The sequence below is a fragment of the Odontesthes bonariensis genome, chromosome 11, assembly GCF_027942865.1.
Source record: "Odontesthes bonariensis isolate fOdoBon6 chromosome 11, fOdoBon6.hap1, whole genome shotgun sequence".
NCBI classification, from domain to species: Eukaryota; Metazoa; Chordata; class Actinopteri; order Atheriniformes; family Atherinopsidae; genus Odontesthes; species Odontesthes bonariensis.
This window is the reverse complement of record NC_134516.1, coordinates 2,110,358-2,129,693: the sequence shown is the minus strand read 5'-3', so window position 1 is coordinate 2,129,693 and position 19,336 is coordinate 2,110,358. Positions and strand designations below refer to the sequence as shown.

Below are 19,336 nucleotides of genomic sequence, written 5' to 3'. Positions count from 1 at the left end.
TGGCTTCTAGTTCTACAGTGAGGAACCTTGGAGTTATTTTTGACCAGAACTTATCATTTGACTCGCATATAAAACAGGTTTCTAGGACTGCCTTCTTTCATCTTCGTAATATTGTTAAAATCAGGAACATCTTGTCTCAGAGTGATGCAGAAAAACTGCTCCATGCATTTGTTACTTCAGGATTGGACTACTGTAATTCTTTATTATTGGGCTGTCCCACATATTCTCTGAAAAGCCTTCAGCTGATCCAAAATGCTGCAGCCAGAGTTTTGACGAGAACTAACAGCAGAGATCATATTTCTCCAGTTTTAGCTTCTCTTCATTGGCTCCCTGTTAAATTCAGAATAGAATTTAAGATTCTTCTCCTTACATTCGTTCCCAAACTGCAGGTTTACTTGAGGTTCCCAGAGTTTCTAAAAGTAGAATGGGAGGCAGAGCCTTCAGTTATCAGGCCCCTCTATTGTGGAATAAGCTGCCAGTAAATGTCCGGGAAGCAGACACCCTTTCCACTTTTAAGACCAGGCTTAAAACTTTCCTTTCTGATAAAGCTTATAGTTAGGGATGGCTCAGGTGATCCTGAAACATCCCATAGTTAAGCTGCTATAGGCCCAGCCTGCTGGGGGGCCTCATCTGACACACCTTTCCTCACTTCACTCTCTTTATGTATATGTGATATTATTGTGGTCATTAACTCGTGTTTCCCTGTTCCAACAGATATCCTTTGAATGGTGTTACAGTGCCACCGCCGCCGCCCCCCCCCCCCTTCTTTCTGTCTTCTCAAACCCCAGCTGGTGGAGGCGGATGGCCACCCTTCCTGAGTCTGGTTCTGCCAGAGGTTTCTTCCTGTTCAAAGGGAGTCGTTTCTCTCCACAGTCGCCTCAGGCACGCTCAGGCCGGGAGATTGGACCGAAAAACAAAAAGTTTTCAGTGCAATCTGTTGGTTTTCTTAGCTAGGAAATTGTTTTTGAATTGGCTCTATATGAACGAATTGGATTATTTTATGAATTATGATTATTATTAATTAATTGAATTCCAATTGGCTTGAATTGGACTTACTATCTAAGTGCCTTGAGATGAAATTTGTTGTATTTGGCGCTATATAAATAAAAATGAATTGAATTGAATTGAATTGAGGAACTCCATCACTCCGTTAGGCTTGTTGGAGTCTGATATAAAGTTCAGGGCCTTCAGGTACAATCGTTATATTCAGATTTGATCCAGTATTTCATTATTTTATCACCTTAATTACATGAAAATCAACCCAGTTATTTCAGCCAATTCTAATCATGGAACCCATTCCAATAAACAAATGATCAACCAATATTTTATATAAGTAAATTTTGGGTGGAAATTGTATGAAACCAAACAGACTGACAGCAGAACCCTGAGGAACCCCAGGGTGGTGCAATCATTCCACTCAGATTTGATCAGGATTCATTTATTTCATCACTTAATCTCAGATTATTCAACTGAAACAGCCCATCAGTAAACATAAATCAAAGGGAATTATTGTATAAAAACATAAAAATAACTACATGTTTCTTACCTTGGATGGGACACTGTTGAGAGACTTATCTACTGATAAAATGTGATGTGAGAAGTTACATTGGTTCAGTTCTTTTTATTGATCCAGATTTATTTGACTTACATGCAACACAACATTAGCTCAAGTGACTCATCATTAAGGCTCAGTTCATGGAGATCACCAGCAGGAGGCAGCATTCTGCACCTGAAACAGCAGAGGAAGAGCCCAGCTGTCCCTGGTCTTTCCTATCCTTTGGTTTCGGCTCAGAGGTCTCCAGCCTGCTGGAGGACCTCTTCTTCTCCGGCCTCCTCCCAGCTGTCCCTGGTCTTTCCTATCCTTTGGTTTCGGCTCAGACGTCTCCAGCCTGCTAGAGAACCTCTTCTTCTCCGGCCTCCTCCCAGCTGTCCCGGGTCTTTCCTATCCTTTGGTTTCGGCTCAGACGTCTCCAGCCTGCTGGAGGACCTCTTCTTCGCCGGCCTCCTCGCAGCTGTCCATGTCTGCGGCCGACGGTTCCTCCAGAGATCCGGCGTTGGACCTGGACGGCTCTGCCAGCGGCCTTCCTTCCTGCAGCCTCAGCAGCACCAGCTCTGGAACAACCATGGCTTTGAGTTCCTCTGCCGTCTCCTCTATCAGCCTTCTGACCTTTGAACTTTGTCCAACGTGAGAACCTGACGACACCGTTTGACTTCTTTTCAGCTCCTTTGGCTCTTTGCCAGGATCTACCAGGCAGCTCTGAGCCATCCTTGACGGGGGGCTGGGCTCCGTGGTTGGGGTCCGGAGAGGTTCAGCGAAGTACGATTCAATGAAAGCAAACTCCTCAGAGCTGCTTCCCTCCACTGCGCCAGCCGGGTCGGCTCCTGGTTCTTCAGAGTCCACCTCAGGGTCCCTTTCTTTTGGTGGAGGGTTCTGAACAGCTGAACAAACTTTACTTGTGGACCCGGTTGATTCTTCTACGTCAGTCTGGAGTCTGGGATCCATCTCAGGTGTCGTGGATTCTTTTCCACCTCCATCCTGATGAATGGACGCGTTCTGCAGCGTATTCTCCAGATCCGAGGTCCACTGGTGAAGAGAGATCAGGATTTCAGAGAAGATTCTGGACATCTCAGCCACTAAACCCTGATTATTGACTTGTAGCTGGCCTTTAACCACCCCCTCCAAACAAGTCCACATTTCCTCTGGACCAAAGGGCGTTGCTGCTCTAGTCGTTGGACCTTCCAGGGAACCTCTGGGAACATCTTGACCATCTCCTCGGCCTGGCTCGTGAATCCTCTGGTCCTCTTCAGCTGTGGAACCATCTCCTTTAGGCTCCGCCTTCTTTATGATGACGCCTTCACCTCCTTCAGACTCGGTGTTCGGCCCACGTTCATCCGCAGAGTCCTTTTCCTTCCAGCTGCTCCCTGCAGTCCTAAAGCCGGAGGTTTTACGCTCAGCTGGCAGACCAGGAGCCCCTTCCCCCGAGCTTCTTCCAGGGGATGGAGCTTCCTTCTCCAGAACCCCAGAACCACCTGGTTCCTGCTTCGCCTCAGGCAGACAGTTTAGTTTCCCAGCAGCCATCAGACTCAGCACGATGGCTTTGTTATCCAGGATGATCTCATTGGCAGGTCGAGGAGGAATCAGTCTCGATTTCAGGACTTTCTCGGTGGAAGCTTTGCGAACAGGTGTGACCGTCTTGTCCCACTTCTTCGTCGTTGGTTTCTTCACGCTTTGTTTTCTCTGCAGGTTTTCATCCCCCCCGTGGATCGGATCCTTTTCATCGGTCCTGTTTCTCGGTGGCTCGGTTCTACTCTTCTCAGTTGCGTTCGGTCTCTTCCTGCTCTGTCTGGTGCGGTTGCTCGCGGAGTATCTGACGTCATTCTGAGGGCGCTTCCTGCCTTCTGCTGGCCGAGTTTTCCCTGAAAGTTCACGAGGAAAGATTGGAGTACAGCGCTGACACTCAGGATGTTAAGATAGGTGCAGAGAGGGCGGGAATTAACCCAGCTGATGACAGACGGAGGTTCTGATCACAGAAGAATTACAGGAGGATTCTGGTTCTGATCTTCTGTTGGATTGAAAGGTGCTGATCACACAGCTCAGATCAGGTTTTAGTAAGTTAAATGATCGGTTAGTGGAACCTGCACCTACCCAGCATGCTCTCCCTGCCGCCGTGATGCGACTCCTGAGCCAACGAGGAGGCGGATCCCTCGCCGACGTCATCCTCGGCCACGCCCACCTTCGTGTCCCCGTTGGTGGTGAGATCGGGGGACACGACCACTCCGTGTTTCTGTTGGCAGACAGTCATCAATCAATTACAGATCAATAACACCAAAACATCCACAGAAACCCTAACCCAAGGGTTACTAACCCTAAGGTTACTAACCCTAACCCCGAAACAACCAGTTAACCTTCGGTAACCCAACAGTGCAGCTCTGGAAAAAGAATCAACAACTAACAGAAAGGTCATCTGGACCTAAAACTGAGTAACTATTTTATATAGTTTGGAACTTTATGAAGTCAAATCACAGCTCGTTTGTGGAGTGAGTTACGATGAACCCTAACCCTTATAATTTATTTCATAAAACAGGGTTTTGTTGCAGATGAAGCTGATGAAGGTTTCCTCTATGATTCAAAGTTGGGTGACCCTAACCCTAGGGTTACTAACCCTAACCCTAACCCTGGTAACATGAAGGGATACCAGGATCCGGCCTCTGAGTACCTTCAGTGCATCTCTCAGCCGGACCACATCGTCTCTGAGCCGGTCGCGCTCGATCCGAACGATGTCGGAGATTTCTCTCTGCCGCTCTAACGCCTGACCGAGACGGCCGAGGAGGAAGGAAGGAGTTAGTGAAAGAAAGATAGGCAGAGCAGGAAACGGGTTAGAAAAGCTTCAACGTTTCTCAGAGGCAGACCAGAACTCTGTGGTTCTGAGTTAGTTCTGATGCTCCAATCAGAAAACTAAAAACACGTTTCTGTGTTAAATCAACTTCAGAAACATGATTCATGAAGCTGTTTCAGCTCATCGCTTCAGTTTATCTGCACCAAAAGAGCAGAGCAGAGCCAAGTCCTGCTCAGTGAGCTGGTTCTGGTTCCAGTTCTGCCTCTGGAAACATTAGAAATCCACTAAGTCTGCAGCACCATACCCCAATCTTCTTCTCTTTCCACTGCAAAGCCTCCTGCAGGTCTGCGATCTCCTGACAGTAAGTGCTGCTCTTCAGACGCAGATCAGACACTTCCTGACCAGGAGGGACCAGTAGAGACCAGCAGGAGTCGGTAAAGACGGGCAGGAGTCGGTAGAGACCGGCAGGAGTCGGTAGAGACCGGCAGGAGTCAGTAGAGGCCAGCAGGAGTCGGTAGAGACCGGCAGGAGTCAGAAAAGACCGGCAGGAGTCGGTAGAGACCGGCAGGAGTCAGTAGAGACCGGCAGGAGTCAGTAGAGACCGGCAGGAGTCGGTAAAGACCGGCAGGAGTGAGTAGAGACCGGCAGGAGTCAGTAGAGACCAGCAGGAGTCAGTAAAGACCGGCAGGAGTCGGTAAAGACCGGCAGGAGTCGGTAGAACCCAGCAGGAGTCAGTAAAGACCGGCAGGAGTCAGTACAGACCGGCAGGAGTCGGTAGAAACCAGCAGGAGTCAGTACAGACCGGCAGGAGTCGGTAAAGACCGGCAGGAATCAGTAGAGACCGGCAGGAATCAGTAGAGACCAGCAGGAGTCGGTAGAGACCGGCAGGAGTCAGTAAAGACCGGCAGGAGTCGGTAGAGACCGGCAGGAGTCAGTAAAGACCGGCAGGAGTCAGTAGAGACCGGCAGGAGTCAGTAGAGACCGGCAGGAGTCATTAGAGACCGGCAGGAGTCAGTAGAGACCGGCAGGAGTCAGTAGAGACCGGCAGGAGTCATCAGAGACCGGCAGGAGTCAGTAGAGACCGGCAGGAGTCATTAGAGACCGGCAGGAGTCAGTAGAGACCGGCAGGAGTCGGTAGAGACCGGCAGGAGTCGGTAGAGACGGGCAGGAGTCGGTAGAGACGGGCAGGAGTCAGTAAAGACCGGCAGGAGTCAGTAGAGACCAGCAGGAGTCGGTAAAGACCGGCAGGAGTTGGTAAAGACCGGCAGGAGTCGGTAGAGACCAGCAGGAGTCGGTAGAGACCGTCAGGAGTCGGTACAGACCGGCAGGAGTCAGTAGAGACCGACCGGCAGGAGTCGGTAGAGACCGGCAGGAGTCAGTAAAGACCGGCAGGAGTCAGTAGAGACCGGCAGGAGTCGGTACAGACCGGCAGGAGTCATTAGAGACCGGCAGGAGTCAGTAGAGACCGGCAGGAGTCGGTAGAGACCGGCAGGAGTCGGTAGAGACCGGCAGGAGTCGGTAGAGACGGGCAGGAGTCAGTGGAGACCGGCAGGAGTCAGTAGAGACCGGCAGGAGTCAGTAGAGACCACCAGGAGTCAGTAAAGACCGGCAGGAGTCGGTAGAACCCAGCAGGAGTCAGTAAAGACCGGCAGGAGTCAGTACAGACCGGCAGGAGTCGGTAGAAACCAGCAGGAGTCAGTACAGACCGGCAGGAGTCGGTAAAGACCGGCAGGAATCAGTAGAGACCGGCAGGAGTCAGTAGAGACCGGCAGGAGTCGGTAAAGACCGGCAGGAGTTGGTAAAGACCGGCAGGAGTCGGTAGAGACCAGCAGGAGTCGGTAGAGACCGGCAGGAGTCGGTACAGACCGGCAGGAGTCAGTAGAGACCGACCGGCAGGAGTCGGTAGAGACCGGCAGGAGTCAGTAAAGACCGGCAGGAGTCAGTAGAGACCGGCAGGAGTCGGTACAGACCGGCAGGAGTCATTAGAGACCGGCAGGAGTCATTAGAGACCGGCAGGAGTCATTAGAGACCGGCAGGAGTCAGTAGAGACCGGCAGGAGTCGGTAGAGACCGGCAGGAGTCGGTAGAGACCGGCAGGAGTCGGTAGAGACGGGCAGGAGTCAGTGGAGACCGGCAGGAGTCAGTAGAGACCGGCAGGAGTCAGTAGAGACCACCAGGAGTCAGTAGAGACCACCAGGAGTCAGTAAAGACCGGCAGGAGTCGGTAGAACCCAGCAGGAGTCAGTAAAGACCGGCAGGAGTCAGTACAGACCGGCAGGAGTCGGTAGAAACCAGCAGGAGTCAGTACAGACCGGCAGGAGTCGGTAAAGACCGGCAGGAATCAGTAGAGACCGGCAGGAGTCAGTAGAGACCGGCAGGAGTCGGTACAGACCGGCAGGAGTGAGTAGAGACCGGCAGGAGTCAGTGGAGACCGGCAGGAGTGAGTAGAGACCGGCAGGAGTCGGTAAAGACCGGCAGGAGTCAGTAGAGACCGGCAGGAGTCAGTAAAGACCGGCAGGAGTCAGTAGAGACCGACAGGAATCGGTAGAGACAGGCAGGAGTCAGTAAAGACCGGCAGGAGTCGGTAAAGACCGTCAGGAGTTGGTAAAGACCGGCAGGAGCCGGTAGAGACCAGCAGGAGTCAGTAAAGACCGTCAGGAGTCAGTAAAGACCGGCAGGAGTCGGTAGAGACCAGCAGGAGTCGGTAGAGACCAAAAGGAAAAGGAAAGGAGGAAGAAGAGCAGCAAGAGGAAGCAGTTAGTGTTAGTATTAGCTCCTTTAAAACCACATCTCATTCAAATTTAAACCTATTCAACATTTTATTCCATGTTTTGTCTCAATTTTGACCAGAAGACCAACAGAAAAAATGAATAAACATCAGCTCAACTAGACGACCAAGTCTTCGAATGACATCAAGCCTGCAAATAAATGACTCTGACATCATATCATGTTTGAAATATTCGTGTACCGAGCTTGTACTGAACGTATACCGAACGTGTGCAGAGCGTTTATGTTTATGTATTTGGCAGACGCTTTTATCCGACTTACAGGTAGGTTAAGGGGGTCTTGCCTAAGGACCCCTCCTTTCATGCAGGGAATTTGCACCCAGGTCACCCACACGAAAGGTGGCAATCTTACCTCTACACTATCCAGAGCGTGTACTGAGCGTGTACTGAGCATATACTGAGCGTGTACTGAGCGTGTCGGTAACCTACCGTCAGCAGCTCCTCGGAGTGTCTCAGAGTCTCTTTCACCTCTTTGAAGTGAAACTGCAGGACGCTGTGAGCCTGACGCTCGCGCTCAAACTCCTGAACACACAAACAGAGTCATTGATGACCAGGTGACCTCAGAGGGACCATGGCTGTGTTCGAAACCGCATACTTCTCCCACTACTCCAACTAACTTTAACTTTTTTAAGTTCCCGGATGCATACTAGATTCTCCGAAATGTTGGGTATGCATCATGAGGTTACTACTCATACTCAAACTACCCAAGATGCAACGTAACGTGACGTCGCCGATCGTCATTTCCTGTCAAAACGGCAGTTTCAAGCTAGCTACAACGAGGGTAGGTTCACTTCCTGTTTTCAAAACAAAAGCACCAATTGTATGGTAATGGCTTTCCCTATGATAAAAGGCAACGGGTATTTTATTTTGTGAAAATAACCGGAAGTGCGTTAGCTCACTGCGGCTAGCTTTAGTAGCGCCGAATTCGTGGGAACAAAATTGTAAACAGCCGGTATTTTGTCAGGTTTTCAACACGTTGGGGATCTAAACGACTACTTTCTCACCTGAAAATGTTTCAAATGTTGCTAAAGTTTACAGAGTTTAGAGCTTAAGGGAAATCAGCTTCAGGCCGACTGTTTTCGGCTCGGGCAGGAGCGAAATGCATTGTGGGTAAAAGCTCTGCATACTGTCTGATCGATGAGTATGTAGTATGTAGTATGTAGTATGTAGTATGCAGTATGCATTATGTAGTATGTAGTATGCAGTATGTAGTATGTAGTATGTAGTATGCAGTATGCAGTATGCAGTATGTAGTATGCAGTATGTAGTATGCAGTGTGCAGTATGCATTATGCAGTATGTAGTATGCATTATGTAGTATGCAGTATGCAGTATGTAGTATGCAGTATGCAGTATGCATTATGTAGTCTGTAGTATGCAGTATGCAGTCTGTAGGATGCAGTATGTAGTATGCATTATGTAGTATGTAGGATGCAGTATGTAGTATGCAGTATGCAGTATGTAGTATGCATTATGTAGTATGTAGTATGTAGTATGCAGTATGCAGTATGCATTATGCAGTATGTAGTATGCAGTATGCAGTATGCATTATGTAGTATGTAGTATGTAGTATGCAGTATGCAGTCTGTAGGATGCAGTATGTAGTATGCATTATGTAGTATGCATTATGTAGTATGTAGGATGCAGTATGTAGTATGCAGTATGCAGTATGTAGTATGCATTATGTAGTATGCAGTATGTAGTATGCAGTATGCATTATGCATTATGTAGTATGTAGTATGCATTATGTAGTATGTAGTATGCAGTATGCAGTATGTAGTATGCATTATGTAGTATGCATTATGTAGTATGCATTATGTAGTATGTAGTATGCATTATGTAGTATGTAGTATGCACTATGTAGTATGTAGTATGCAGTATGCAGTATGTAGTATGCAGTATGCAGTGTGTAGTATGCAGTATGTAGTATGCAGTATGTAGTATGCAGTGTGTAGTATGCAGTATGCAGTATGTAGTATGCAGTATGCAGTATGTAGTATGCAGTATGTAGTATGTAGTATGTAGTATGCAGTATGTAGTATGCAGTATGCAGTATGCAGTATGTAGTATGCAGTATGCAGTATGTAGTATGCAGTATGCAGTATGTAGTATGTAGTATGCAGTGTGTAGTATGCAGTATGTAGTATGCAGTATGTAGTATGCAGTGTGTAGTATGCAGTATGCAGTATGTAGTATGTAGTATGCAGTATGTAGTATGCAGTATGCAGTATGTAGTATGCAGTATGTAGTATGTAGTATGCAGTATGTAGTATGCAGTATGTAGGATGCAGTATGCAGTATGTAGTATGCAGTATGTAGTATGTAGTATGCAGTATGTAGTATGTAGTATGCAGTATGTAGGATGCAGTATGCAGTATGTAGTATGCAGTATGTAGTATGTAGTATGCAGTATGTAGTATGTAGTATGCAGTATGTAGCATGCAGTATGTAGTATGCAGGATGTAGTATGTAGTATGCAGTATGTAGTATGCAGTGTGTAGTATGCAGTATGCAGTATGTAGTATGCAGTATGCAGTATGTAGTATGCAGTATGTAGTATGTAGTATGTAGTATGCAGTATGTAGTATGCAGTATGCAGTATGTAGTATGCAGTGTGTAGTATGCAGTATGCAGTATGTAGTATGCAGTATGCAGTATGTAGTATGCAGTATGCAGTATGTAGTATGCAGTATGTAGTATGTAGTATGTAGTATGCAGTGTGTAGTATGCAGTATGCAGTATGTAGTATGCAGTATGCAGTATGTAGTATGCAGTATGTAGTATGCAGTATGTAGTATGCAGTATGCAGTATGTAGTATGCAGTATGTAGGATGCAGTATGCAGTATGTAGTATGCAGTATGTAGTATGTAGTATGCAGTATGTAGTATGTAGTATGCAGTATGTAGGATGCAGTATGCAGTATGTAGTATGCAGTATGTAGTATGTAGTATGCAGTATGTAGTATGTAGTATGCAGTATGTAGCATGCAGTATGTAGTATGCAGTATGTAGTATGCAGTATGCAGTATGTAGTATGTAGTATGTAGGATGCAGTATGTAGTATGCAGTATGCAGTATGCAGTATGTAGTATGCAGTATGTAGTATGTAGTATGCAGTATGTAGTATGCAGTATGTAGTATGCAGTATGCAGTATGTAGTATGTAGTATGCAGTATGTAGGATGTAGTATGCAGTATGTAGTATGCAGTATGCAGTATGCAGTATGTAGTATGCAGTATGCAGTATGTAGTATGCAGTATGTAGTATGTAGTATGCAGTATGCAGTATGTAGTATGCAGTATGCAGTATGTAGTATGTAGTATGCAGTATGCAGTATGCAGTATGTAGTATGCAGTATGCAGTATGTAGTATGTAGTATGCAGTATGTAGTATGCAGTATGTAGTATGTAGTATGCAGTATGCAGTATGTAGTATGTAGTATGCAGTATGTAGCATGCAGTATGTAGTATGCAGTATGTAGTATGTAGTATGCAGTATGCAGTATGTAGTATGCAGTATGCAGTATGTAGTATGTAGTATGCAGTATGTAGTATGCAGTATGTAGTATGCAGTATGTAGTATGCAGTATGCAGTATGCATTATGTAGTATGTAGTATGCAGTATGTAGTATGTAGTATGCAGTATGTAGTATGCAGTATGCAGTATGTAGTATGTAGTATGCAGTATGTAGTATGCAGTATGTAGTATGCAGTATGCAGTATGCATTATGTAGTATGTAGTATGCAGTATGTAGTATGCAGTATGTAGTATGCAGTATGCAGTATGCATTATGTAGTATGTAGTATGCAGTATGTAGTATGTAGTAGGCGGTTTCGAACACAGCCCTGTGACCTCCTCAGAGGGACCATGTGACCTCAGAGGGCCCCGTACAGGCAGAGGGCCCCGTACAGGCAGAGGGCCCCGTACAGGCAGAGGGCCCCGTACAGGCAGAGCGCCCCGTACAGGCAGAGCGCCCCGTACAGGCAGAGCGCCCCGTACAGGCAGAGCGCCCCGTACAGGCAGAGCGCCCCGTACAGGCAGAGGGCCCCGTACAGGCAGAGGGCCCCGTACAGGCAGAGCGCTGTAAGTGCAGGAGAACAGATCAGCAGCCTGTAATCAGGCTTCTTCCTGAACCCAGGAGTCTTTGTTTCCGGCAGCCTTTGGGCTCAGATCCAGAACCTGGGGTTCCAGGGACATAATGACCTTGTTGGTGTCGTCGCAGCGCCTCCGGGCCTCCCACAGCAGCTCCTCCATGTCGCTCAGCTCCTCCCTCTGCGTCTCCACCTGGTACATCAGCATCGTCTTGTCGTTGTGCAGCTGAGCGTTGGAAACCATCGCCCTGCGGTACTTCTCCTCCGCCTCCACCAGAGAGTCCTGCCAGCAGAGCGTCATCAGGCCTTCAGACACTTGTTTTCTCCAGAAACCGGAATAAGGAATCCCCGTACCTTGATTTCTCTGATGGACGCCTCGGTTTCCACAGAGAACGACGTGTCGCAGCTCCCTCTGCGGGACGAGGCTCCGCCCAGCGACGCCAGCGTGGCGGCCGACAGCGTGGACGCCGTCCTGGAGCCCTGAGAGAGCCACGAGTTGGGTTAGGAGCTTTGTTTCTCTCTACAGGTGAGAGAAGAGAGCAGACCCACCTTATCCAGGAACTCTCTGTCCGTCCTCTCCTCCACCTGAACGCACAGACACACAAACGCTCAGAAAAACCATCAAACCGTGATTCAGGTTTCACACAGAGCCAGAACTCACCACTGGGCTCGCACGAGCTGAGCTGGCCCTGGAGGAGGCCCGGGACCCGGAGCCCAGGAAGCTGCTGTAGTCTGAAGGCTGGGGGAGGGGGGGGGATAATCAGCTTTCTACCAACCCTAACCAGACTCCAAAAACCCAAACCCACCAGACTGCTTACCTTCAGGCTGCCTCGACTCCCCACAGACATGCGCTCCTCATCGTCAGACATCTACAAACAAACAAAGGGCGTAAGCAGGTAAACAGAATCAGGTCCAGACGGCTAAACTGAAACCAAATAGAAACAGTTTGAAGAAGGAAAGAAGAAGAAGATTAGATACAGACCGAAGTGTGTCTCCGTGAGAGACGAGAATACCGTTCACTGTCCTCCTGAAGGCCACGAAGAAGAAGAGACGGGTTAAAGAGAAGAAGAAGAAGAGCTGAATGATGAAGCACATGCAGAGCCTGACAGACAGCGAGCAGGGAACAAACACAACCTGCTAGACATGCTGAGGGATTAACTGCTCCTGAGGTCGTACAATAAAAACTTAGAAATATTATTTAAAAAGTGGGAAAAAAAGGGAAAATTCATCAAATCAGATCAAAGTAAAAAATACACCAAGAAGAAAATATTTAATCAACTTAGAAATATCATTAAAAAATTTGAATAAAAGAAAATGAAAAAATACATAAAATGTTTAAATAAAAAACTGAAAAGACATGAATGCCTCAAGAAATGAAAATAATAATCTATAAAATGATATAATGATATAAGTTACTTAATAAAATTAATAAAAACTATTATATTAAATAAAAAATAATATAAAGTAAAAGTTAGAAGAAAAATATTAATTAATTAAAAAAAATAAACAAATATTCTTTAATTAATTAGACGAACTTTAATGAAATGTTGCCTGCCAAAAACTTTCAGGAAATAAAAGCACATCTAGCAGCGTGCACGTGAGCAGGAAGCAGAGACATGAGCGTGCACGTGAGCAGGAAGCCGATGTGTCAGACAGGATTAAACCAGCTGGTAATCCATGCATGAGCGTGTCTGAGCGCGTGCAGAACAACAACAAACAGGAGCTGCTGGGCCGACCCGTGCAAACCCGGTTCTGGGGGCCCAGGGACCATCAACAGGACCAGGACCGGCACCTATGGATGGTCCCCGGCTCTGGGGGCCCGGGGACCATCAGGACCGACACCTATGGATGGTCCCCGGTTCTGGGGGCCCGGGGACCATCAGGACCGACACCTATGGACGGTCCCCGGTTCTGGGGGCCCGGGGACCATCAACAGGACCGACACCTATGGATGGTCCCCGGTTCTGGGGGCCCGGGGACCATCAACAGGACCAGGACCGGCACCTATGGATGGTCCCCGGTTCTGGGGGCCGTGGACCATCAACAGGACCGGCACCTATGGATTGTCCCCGGTTCTGGGGGCCCGGGGACCATCAACAGGACCGACACCTATGGATGGTCCCCGGTTCTGGGGGCCCGGGGACCATCAACAGGACCAGGACCGGCACCTATGGATGGTCCCCGGTTCTGGGGGCCCGGGGACCATCAACAGGACCGGCACCTATGGATGGTCCCCGGTTCTGGGGGCCGTGGACCATCAACAGGACCGGCACCTATGGATGGTCCCCGGTTCTGGGGGCCGTGGACCATCAACAGGACCAGGACCGGCACCTATGGATGGTCCCCGGTTCTGGGGGCCGTGGACCATCAACAGGACCGGCACCTATGGATGGTCCCCGGTTCTGGGGGCCGTGGACCATCAACAGGACCAGGACCGGCACCTATGGATGGTCCCCGGTTCTGGGGGCCAGGGGACCATCAACAGGACCAGGACCGGCACCTATGGATGGTCCCCGGTTCTGGGGGCCGTGGACCATCAACAGGACCGGCACCTATGGATGGTCCCCGGTTCTGGGGGCCAGGGGACCATCAACAGGACCAGGACCGGCACCTATGGATGGTCCCCGGTTCTGGGGGCCGTGGACCATCAACAGGACCGGCACCTATGGACGGTCCCCGGTTCTGGGGGCCGTGGACCATCAACAGGACCAGTACCTGCACCAAAGGAACCAGACCTGCAACATGTCCAGGACCCAGGACCAGGACCACGTTGGACCTGGGTCCAACAAAGATCTGGAACTGTGATGGCTCTGACCTCAGCAGGCGCCTCCGAGCCCAGAGAAGTGGACGCCGCCTCTGGACCAGGTTCACATCAGGCTTTTGAACCAGTTTCACCTGATTATCGGTTCTGTTTTTAGAACATGTTGCAGGTCTGAAATGTTCTGACTAAAAGTCCTGATTCCAGCCGTCTCAGAGTGAATTTACATGGAAAGAGAAACCCCGGCCCGGGGGTTTGCATGAGTCGACCAGCAGCTGCTGTAAAATCCTACCATCCACTGCTCAATGTGACCCCACTTATTATCCAGACCATAATACTTCTGCCGAGGAGGAGGAAGGACAGAGGCAGGCGTTAAAACAGATCCACGGAGAAAAAGCTGAAAACTCTCCTTCAGGTCTGTTTGTTTTGCTCTCTGGGTGCTCATCCATCTGTAAACTCCACCCGGCCGGCGCCGCCAGAGAGCAAAACAAGCAGTCCCCGAGCGGGAGAGACTTTAAGGTGGCAGGAAGGAGTTAGTCGTACCTTATGGCTGTGGAAGAGCTGCAGGAGGAAGAGGAGGAAGAGGAGGAGAGAAGGTGAGAAAGCAGAGAAACATCTGGAAACATCTGGAAACTACAAAGCCCTGATATATGCTCCCAGGAACAGGAAGAAGGAGTTTTACACCTCAGACGCCCTGATATATGCTCCCAGGAACAGGAAGAAGGAGTTTTACACCTCAGACGCCCCGATATACGCTCCCAGGAACAGGAAGAAGGAGTTTTACACCTCAGACGCCCCGATATATGCTCCCAGGAACAGGAAGAAGGAGTTTTACACCTCAGACGCCCCGATATACGCTCCCAGGAACAGGAAGAAGGAGTTTTACACCTCAGACGCCCCGATATACGCTCCCAGGAACAGGAAGAAGGAGTTTTACACCTCAGACGCCCTGATATATGCTCCCAGGAACAGGAAGAAGGAGTTTTACACCTCAGACGCCCTGATATATGCTCCCAGGAACAGGAAGAAGGAGTTTTACACCTCAGACGCCCTGATATATGCTCCCAGGAACAGGAAGAAGGAGTTTTACACCTCAGACGCCCTGATATATGCTCCCAGGAACAGGAAGAAGGAGTTTTACACCTCAGACGCCCTGATATATGCTCCCAGGAACAGGAAGAAGGAGTTTTACACAATACGTCACCTTTAAATTCAAATGAAAAGTATCTTATGGTTCAAATACAAACCAAACTTGTTCTGAATAATTTTCCAGTTTCTTTTTAAGGAAAGAAAGACCAAAAGAATAAAGAGATTAAAAGGTCACAGCTGACATCACCGGCTGTTAAAGGCTGCCGTACAAAGCGAAGAAGTTTTAACCGAACTGAGAATCCACATCATCCCAACGCTGAGTGACATAAAATCAGCTTTAAGAACCGCTCTGCTTCCTGAATGATCGATTATTCGGCTCCTACCAGCAGCTGATCGACCCCTTCGATCATCAATAAGCCGATCGATCGGATGAGTGAATAAAGTTTAGAGGTCCGACTCACCCCAGCAGCACAGCCACGTCCAGCTCGGTCTCACTGAGAGTTGCTCAGCGTGACCTTTGACCTGTGCTCACATGACCCGGTCAGCTGATCCTCACTCTGTGCTTTTTTTTAAATCAATCAGACCTTCAATCAACACATTCATGCAGCCGCTGATCAAACAGCTGACGCCCTCTGACCTCCTTCTGCTGCTTCTCCAGCTCCTTCATTCGGATCTCTCGGGCCTCAGCTCGCGCCGCTCGCTTCGCCGCCAGTCTCGCCTCCGCCTGCGCACAAACATCAGCAACATCAGCCAATATCCCCGAAGATCAGACCGATTTTACCGATTTTACCGATTACTGCCTCTGCAGTTCCTGCGTCTGCCAGCAGGGGGAGACAAACACGCGTTAAATCAAATCAAATCACATTTATTTATATAGCACATTTCTTTACAGTGCTTTACATAAAATAAAAGCATTGCAGCAGGGAGTGTAAGAAGCATCAAATACATAAAAGAATATAAAGAGAAACAAATAACAAATAAAATCATTTAAATGAATTTAAAAACCAGCAACAGTCCAGATAAGTTCAAAGATATCGTGCAGATTTCATGCATAGACACATGAGAACAGAAATGTCTTTAACCTGGATTTAAAAATGTCTCCATTGGGTGAAAGTTTAATCTCCACTGGCAGTTTGTTCCACTTGTTTGCAGCATAACAGCTAAATGCTGCTTCTCCATGTTTAGTCTGGACTCTGGACTGGACCAGCTGACCTGAGTCCTTGGATCTCAGAGCTCACCTTACCTTCGACATACGGTCACACCTGAGATCACAGGCCGACACCTTCCCGTTATCTAATCATTCAACAGGTAAAAATCAGCCGGAGATGGCCGGATAAATGAATAAAAACATCTAAAATGTTACACAACAATTTAGACAGGTATTATCCAAAAATCATCAGACAAAAAGGCTAAAAAGTGGAGATTAAACTTTCACCAAATGGAGACATTTTTAAATAAGAAAATGGATGGAGCTCAAACTGCTCCAGTCCTAGTTTAAAGGAGGTTTTATGTCTAATTATTTTTCTCTTATGAGACTCCCGGTGTCCTGGGTGATCAGGGGACTCGTGCTGTTCGTCGTATGGATGAAGTCTATATTAAAGTCTCCACAGATATGAACTATTTTCTTATTATTAACAGATGTTTTAAATCCAATAAAAACAACACAAAAATAAACCTGCAAAGTTTTTCACATTCACAAAACATAAAACGGTGCTTCGGATTTCTTCTTCTTTGGTTTTCGGTCAGTGTTTCTCCTCATTTTTACAGAAACAGAAGAATCTTTTATAAATGTTATTTTATAACAGCTTGTTTCTGTTATATTTTGTGTGGTTTTTTTTGCGTAAACAGAAAAAAAACAAATGTTTTTAGGTTAGCATGTTAGCTGGAGTAACATTTATACCAAAAAAAGCCTAAAAAGATATTTCAAATATTCAGAAAAATAAGTTTCCTGAAACTTTTCTTTCATATCTTTCTAAAAGCAACGCTGCTTGTTTTGTGTAAACGATGATGATGATGATGATGATGATGATGAGCGTAAGCTGGCCATGTTGTGACTGCTGAGATGAAGATTAACATTTGCTGTTGCTGAGGATTAAAGGATGGAGGTCACACACACAGACACTCCCGGGACGTCAGCAGGGAGGCAGCAGCCCCCTCTGTGCGGCCCACACCAGACTCCATTGAAAAAAGGCCCGATTTAAAAAAAAATAATAATCCAGTCTGACAGGTTTTCACGTTCCAGCTCCGACTGAATGCCACCAAACCAGTTAGAGTGAGCTCACTGTGGGTCAGAGGTCACGGCTGGCAGAACCAGAACCAGAACCAGAACCAGAACCAGAGGGGTGGAGGAGGATCAGTGGAACCGGAACACTGATGCAGCAGAGGGTCTGTTTGTGTTGTTGTCACCACAGAAGAAGAGGAGGAGGCGTCACATTCCAGCCTCAGTATGTAGGGCGACACAGACTCTGTTCCCACCGAACACTTCAACCCCACCCAGGGGCGTGGCTACGGGGGGGCACTGGCCCCCCAGGAACAAGTCCTGCCCCCCTGAGAAATGCCCTGTCCATCCAAAGAAAACTGGCCAGAAAAAAGGCCACGATTTATTCTCTCTGTTTGTGTCTTCTATTGATAGAATAAATGCAGGTGGTGATTTTAAATCTGCAAAGTTTATAGCTTTATTTATTTATTTGTTATGGTGTCGTGTCCCCCCCCCGTAACCTTAACCCCTTGCTGCTGAAAAAAAAAGGCGATATTCACATTTTCGGATGTTTTTGTTGTAATGATCTGAAATGTAGACTTAATGAACGCAATAAAAAGCTGGAGTATCTACTTGAGTTTAAACCCTCGATGGAGAATTCCACTTTGTTAACAAAACTGACGGTCAGGATTTATGCTAGTGTGACCATATTTTCATGACCGAATTGAATTATTACGATTATTATTATTATTTTAATTGTTATTATTATGCTTGAAGTTGTAGTAGTGGTTTTCCAACGATTTTTTCAGGTATTGTTTTCTGCCCCCCCACATGCCATTCTGCCCCCACCTGAGCCTCACCTGCTCTGCTTCCACTTCTGTCAGAATCTTTTTCTGTTTAACACCTTTTAACTGTTATAAAATCAAATGAACTTCACTTCATATTAACTCGTTATGTTCACTGTAACTGCAGTGGTACTAAATGAACATAAATCTAATAGCTGAATCTTAGGGCCCCCCATCACACCTGTGGCCCCCTTACCTCTCGGGCTATCTGGTTCAGGGCATCGTCCTCCGCCGTCAGCTTCTCCCGGTTGGGGATCCTCCTCCTGCCGGGCCCCTGTGTGCCCATGGTGGAGGAGGTTTCAGCCGAATTATCCACCGAGCCCCCCTGCTGTCCGGGACTGCGGCCCCGGAGCTTCAGCTCCAACAAATTTCAGAATAAATCTATTAGAATTTAAAATCTAGGTTTCTTTTCCAACGCTGTTGGGCTCAGTCACCTTGTGCAGGTTCTGGATCCCGAAGCCCTCATCGCTCAGAGGTTTAGCGGGGGCCGAACTGTCCACAAAGGTCTGCTTCGGTCCGCAGATCCCAGACCTGCTTCATACACTCAATACAACTCCGAATTAACGTGTTTCAGGCTAAAATCAGAGATTCTGCGGCTGAACCACCGCTCACAGGAGAGGAGAGGCTGCGGCCGAGTCACCGCTGAAGCCAGCCGGTGTTAGTGTGCTGCCGCGCGTCACCAACCGACGACCGGAGCCGAAAACCGGCAGAAATCACCCGCAGCGTCTTCGGCCGCCTGCCGCCGCGGTTCGCATCCTCCGGTGAGGAAAAACAGTCCCAGCGGCGTCAGCGAAACGGTCCGTCGAGCCGTTAATCCGCCATCTTCAGTCACTGCACAACAACCGTCTATTCCGGGAGAGAGAAGCGAGTCAGGCCGTCAGGTGAGCCGCCGCAGGTGAGCCTCTCCCGGCCTGAGAAGCATCCCGACACCGCAGACCGCAGTGGAGGCGGAGCGGCGGGTGGGGGGGCAGTTAATCCAGCTCCCGGAAGTGTTCCTACAAAATAAAAGAGCGGTTTGTCTGTTTACCCGCCCATTTCCTGCACCGGCCAAACCAAAGGGGCCAAACCAAAGGGGCCACAGTCCTTTGGTAACAGAAGGGGCCAAACCAAAGGGGCCACATTCCTTTGGTAACAGAAGGGGCCAAACCAAAGGGGCCACAGTCCTTTGGTAACAGAAGGGGCCAAACCAAAGGGGCCACAGTCCTTTGGTAACCAAAGGGGCCAAACCAAAGGGGC

The 19,336-nt window shown here is 48.1% G+C and overlaps 1 protein-coding gene across 4 annotated transcripts in view; it reads right to left on the bottom strand.

The window, feature by feature from the left end:
- The window catches only part of lrrfip1b (leucine rich repeat (in FLII) interacting protein 1b), a 28,612-nt gene extending 9,540 nt beyond the window's left edge, over window positions 1-19,072 (bottom strand). Inside the window, exons 1-15 of one of the 4 annotated variants that reach the window (XM_075477240.1) lie at window positions 18,297-19,072; window positions 15,696-15,782; window positions 14,513-14,530; window positions 14,262-14,309; window positions 12,194-12,238; window positions 12,030-12,080; window positions 11,873-11,950; window positions 11,761-11,796; window positions 11,566-11,691; window positions 11,324-11,494; window positions 7,551-7,643; window positions 4,642-4,734; window positions 4,218-4,310; window positions 3,647-3,785; window positions 978-3,417 (exon numbers count right to left, since the gene is read on the bottom strand). In XM_075477240.1, the coding sequence (XP_075333355.1) occupies window positions 1,961-3,417; window positions 3,647-3,785; window positions 4,218-4,310; window positions 4,642-4,734; window positions 7,551-7,643; window positions 11,324-11,494; window positions 11,566-11,691; window positions 11,761-11,796; window positions 11,873-11,950; window positions 12,030-12,080; window positions 12,194-12,238; window positions 14,262-14,309; window positions 14,513-14,530; window positions 15,696-15,782; window positions 18,297-18,386 (2,625 nt within the window). In that variant the 5' untranslated portion in view covers window positions 18,387-19,072 and the 3' untranslated portion in view covers window positions 978-1,960. Of the gene's footprint in view, window positions 1-977; window positions 3,418-3,646; window positions 3,786-4,217; window positions 4,311-4,641; window positions 4,735-7,550; window positions 7,644-11,323; window positions 11,495-11,565; window positions 11,692-11,760; window positions 11,797-11,872; window positions 11,951-12,029; window positions 12,081-12,193; window positions 12,239-14,261; window positions 14,310-14,512; window positions 14,531-15,695; window positions 15,783-18,296 lie in introns of those variants that run through there. The other 3 variants (XM_075477243.1, XM_075477241.1, XM_075477244.1) reach the window with 3 other exon arrangements.
- Between the last annotated feature and the right edge of the window lie 264 nt (window positions 19,073-19,336).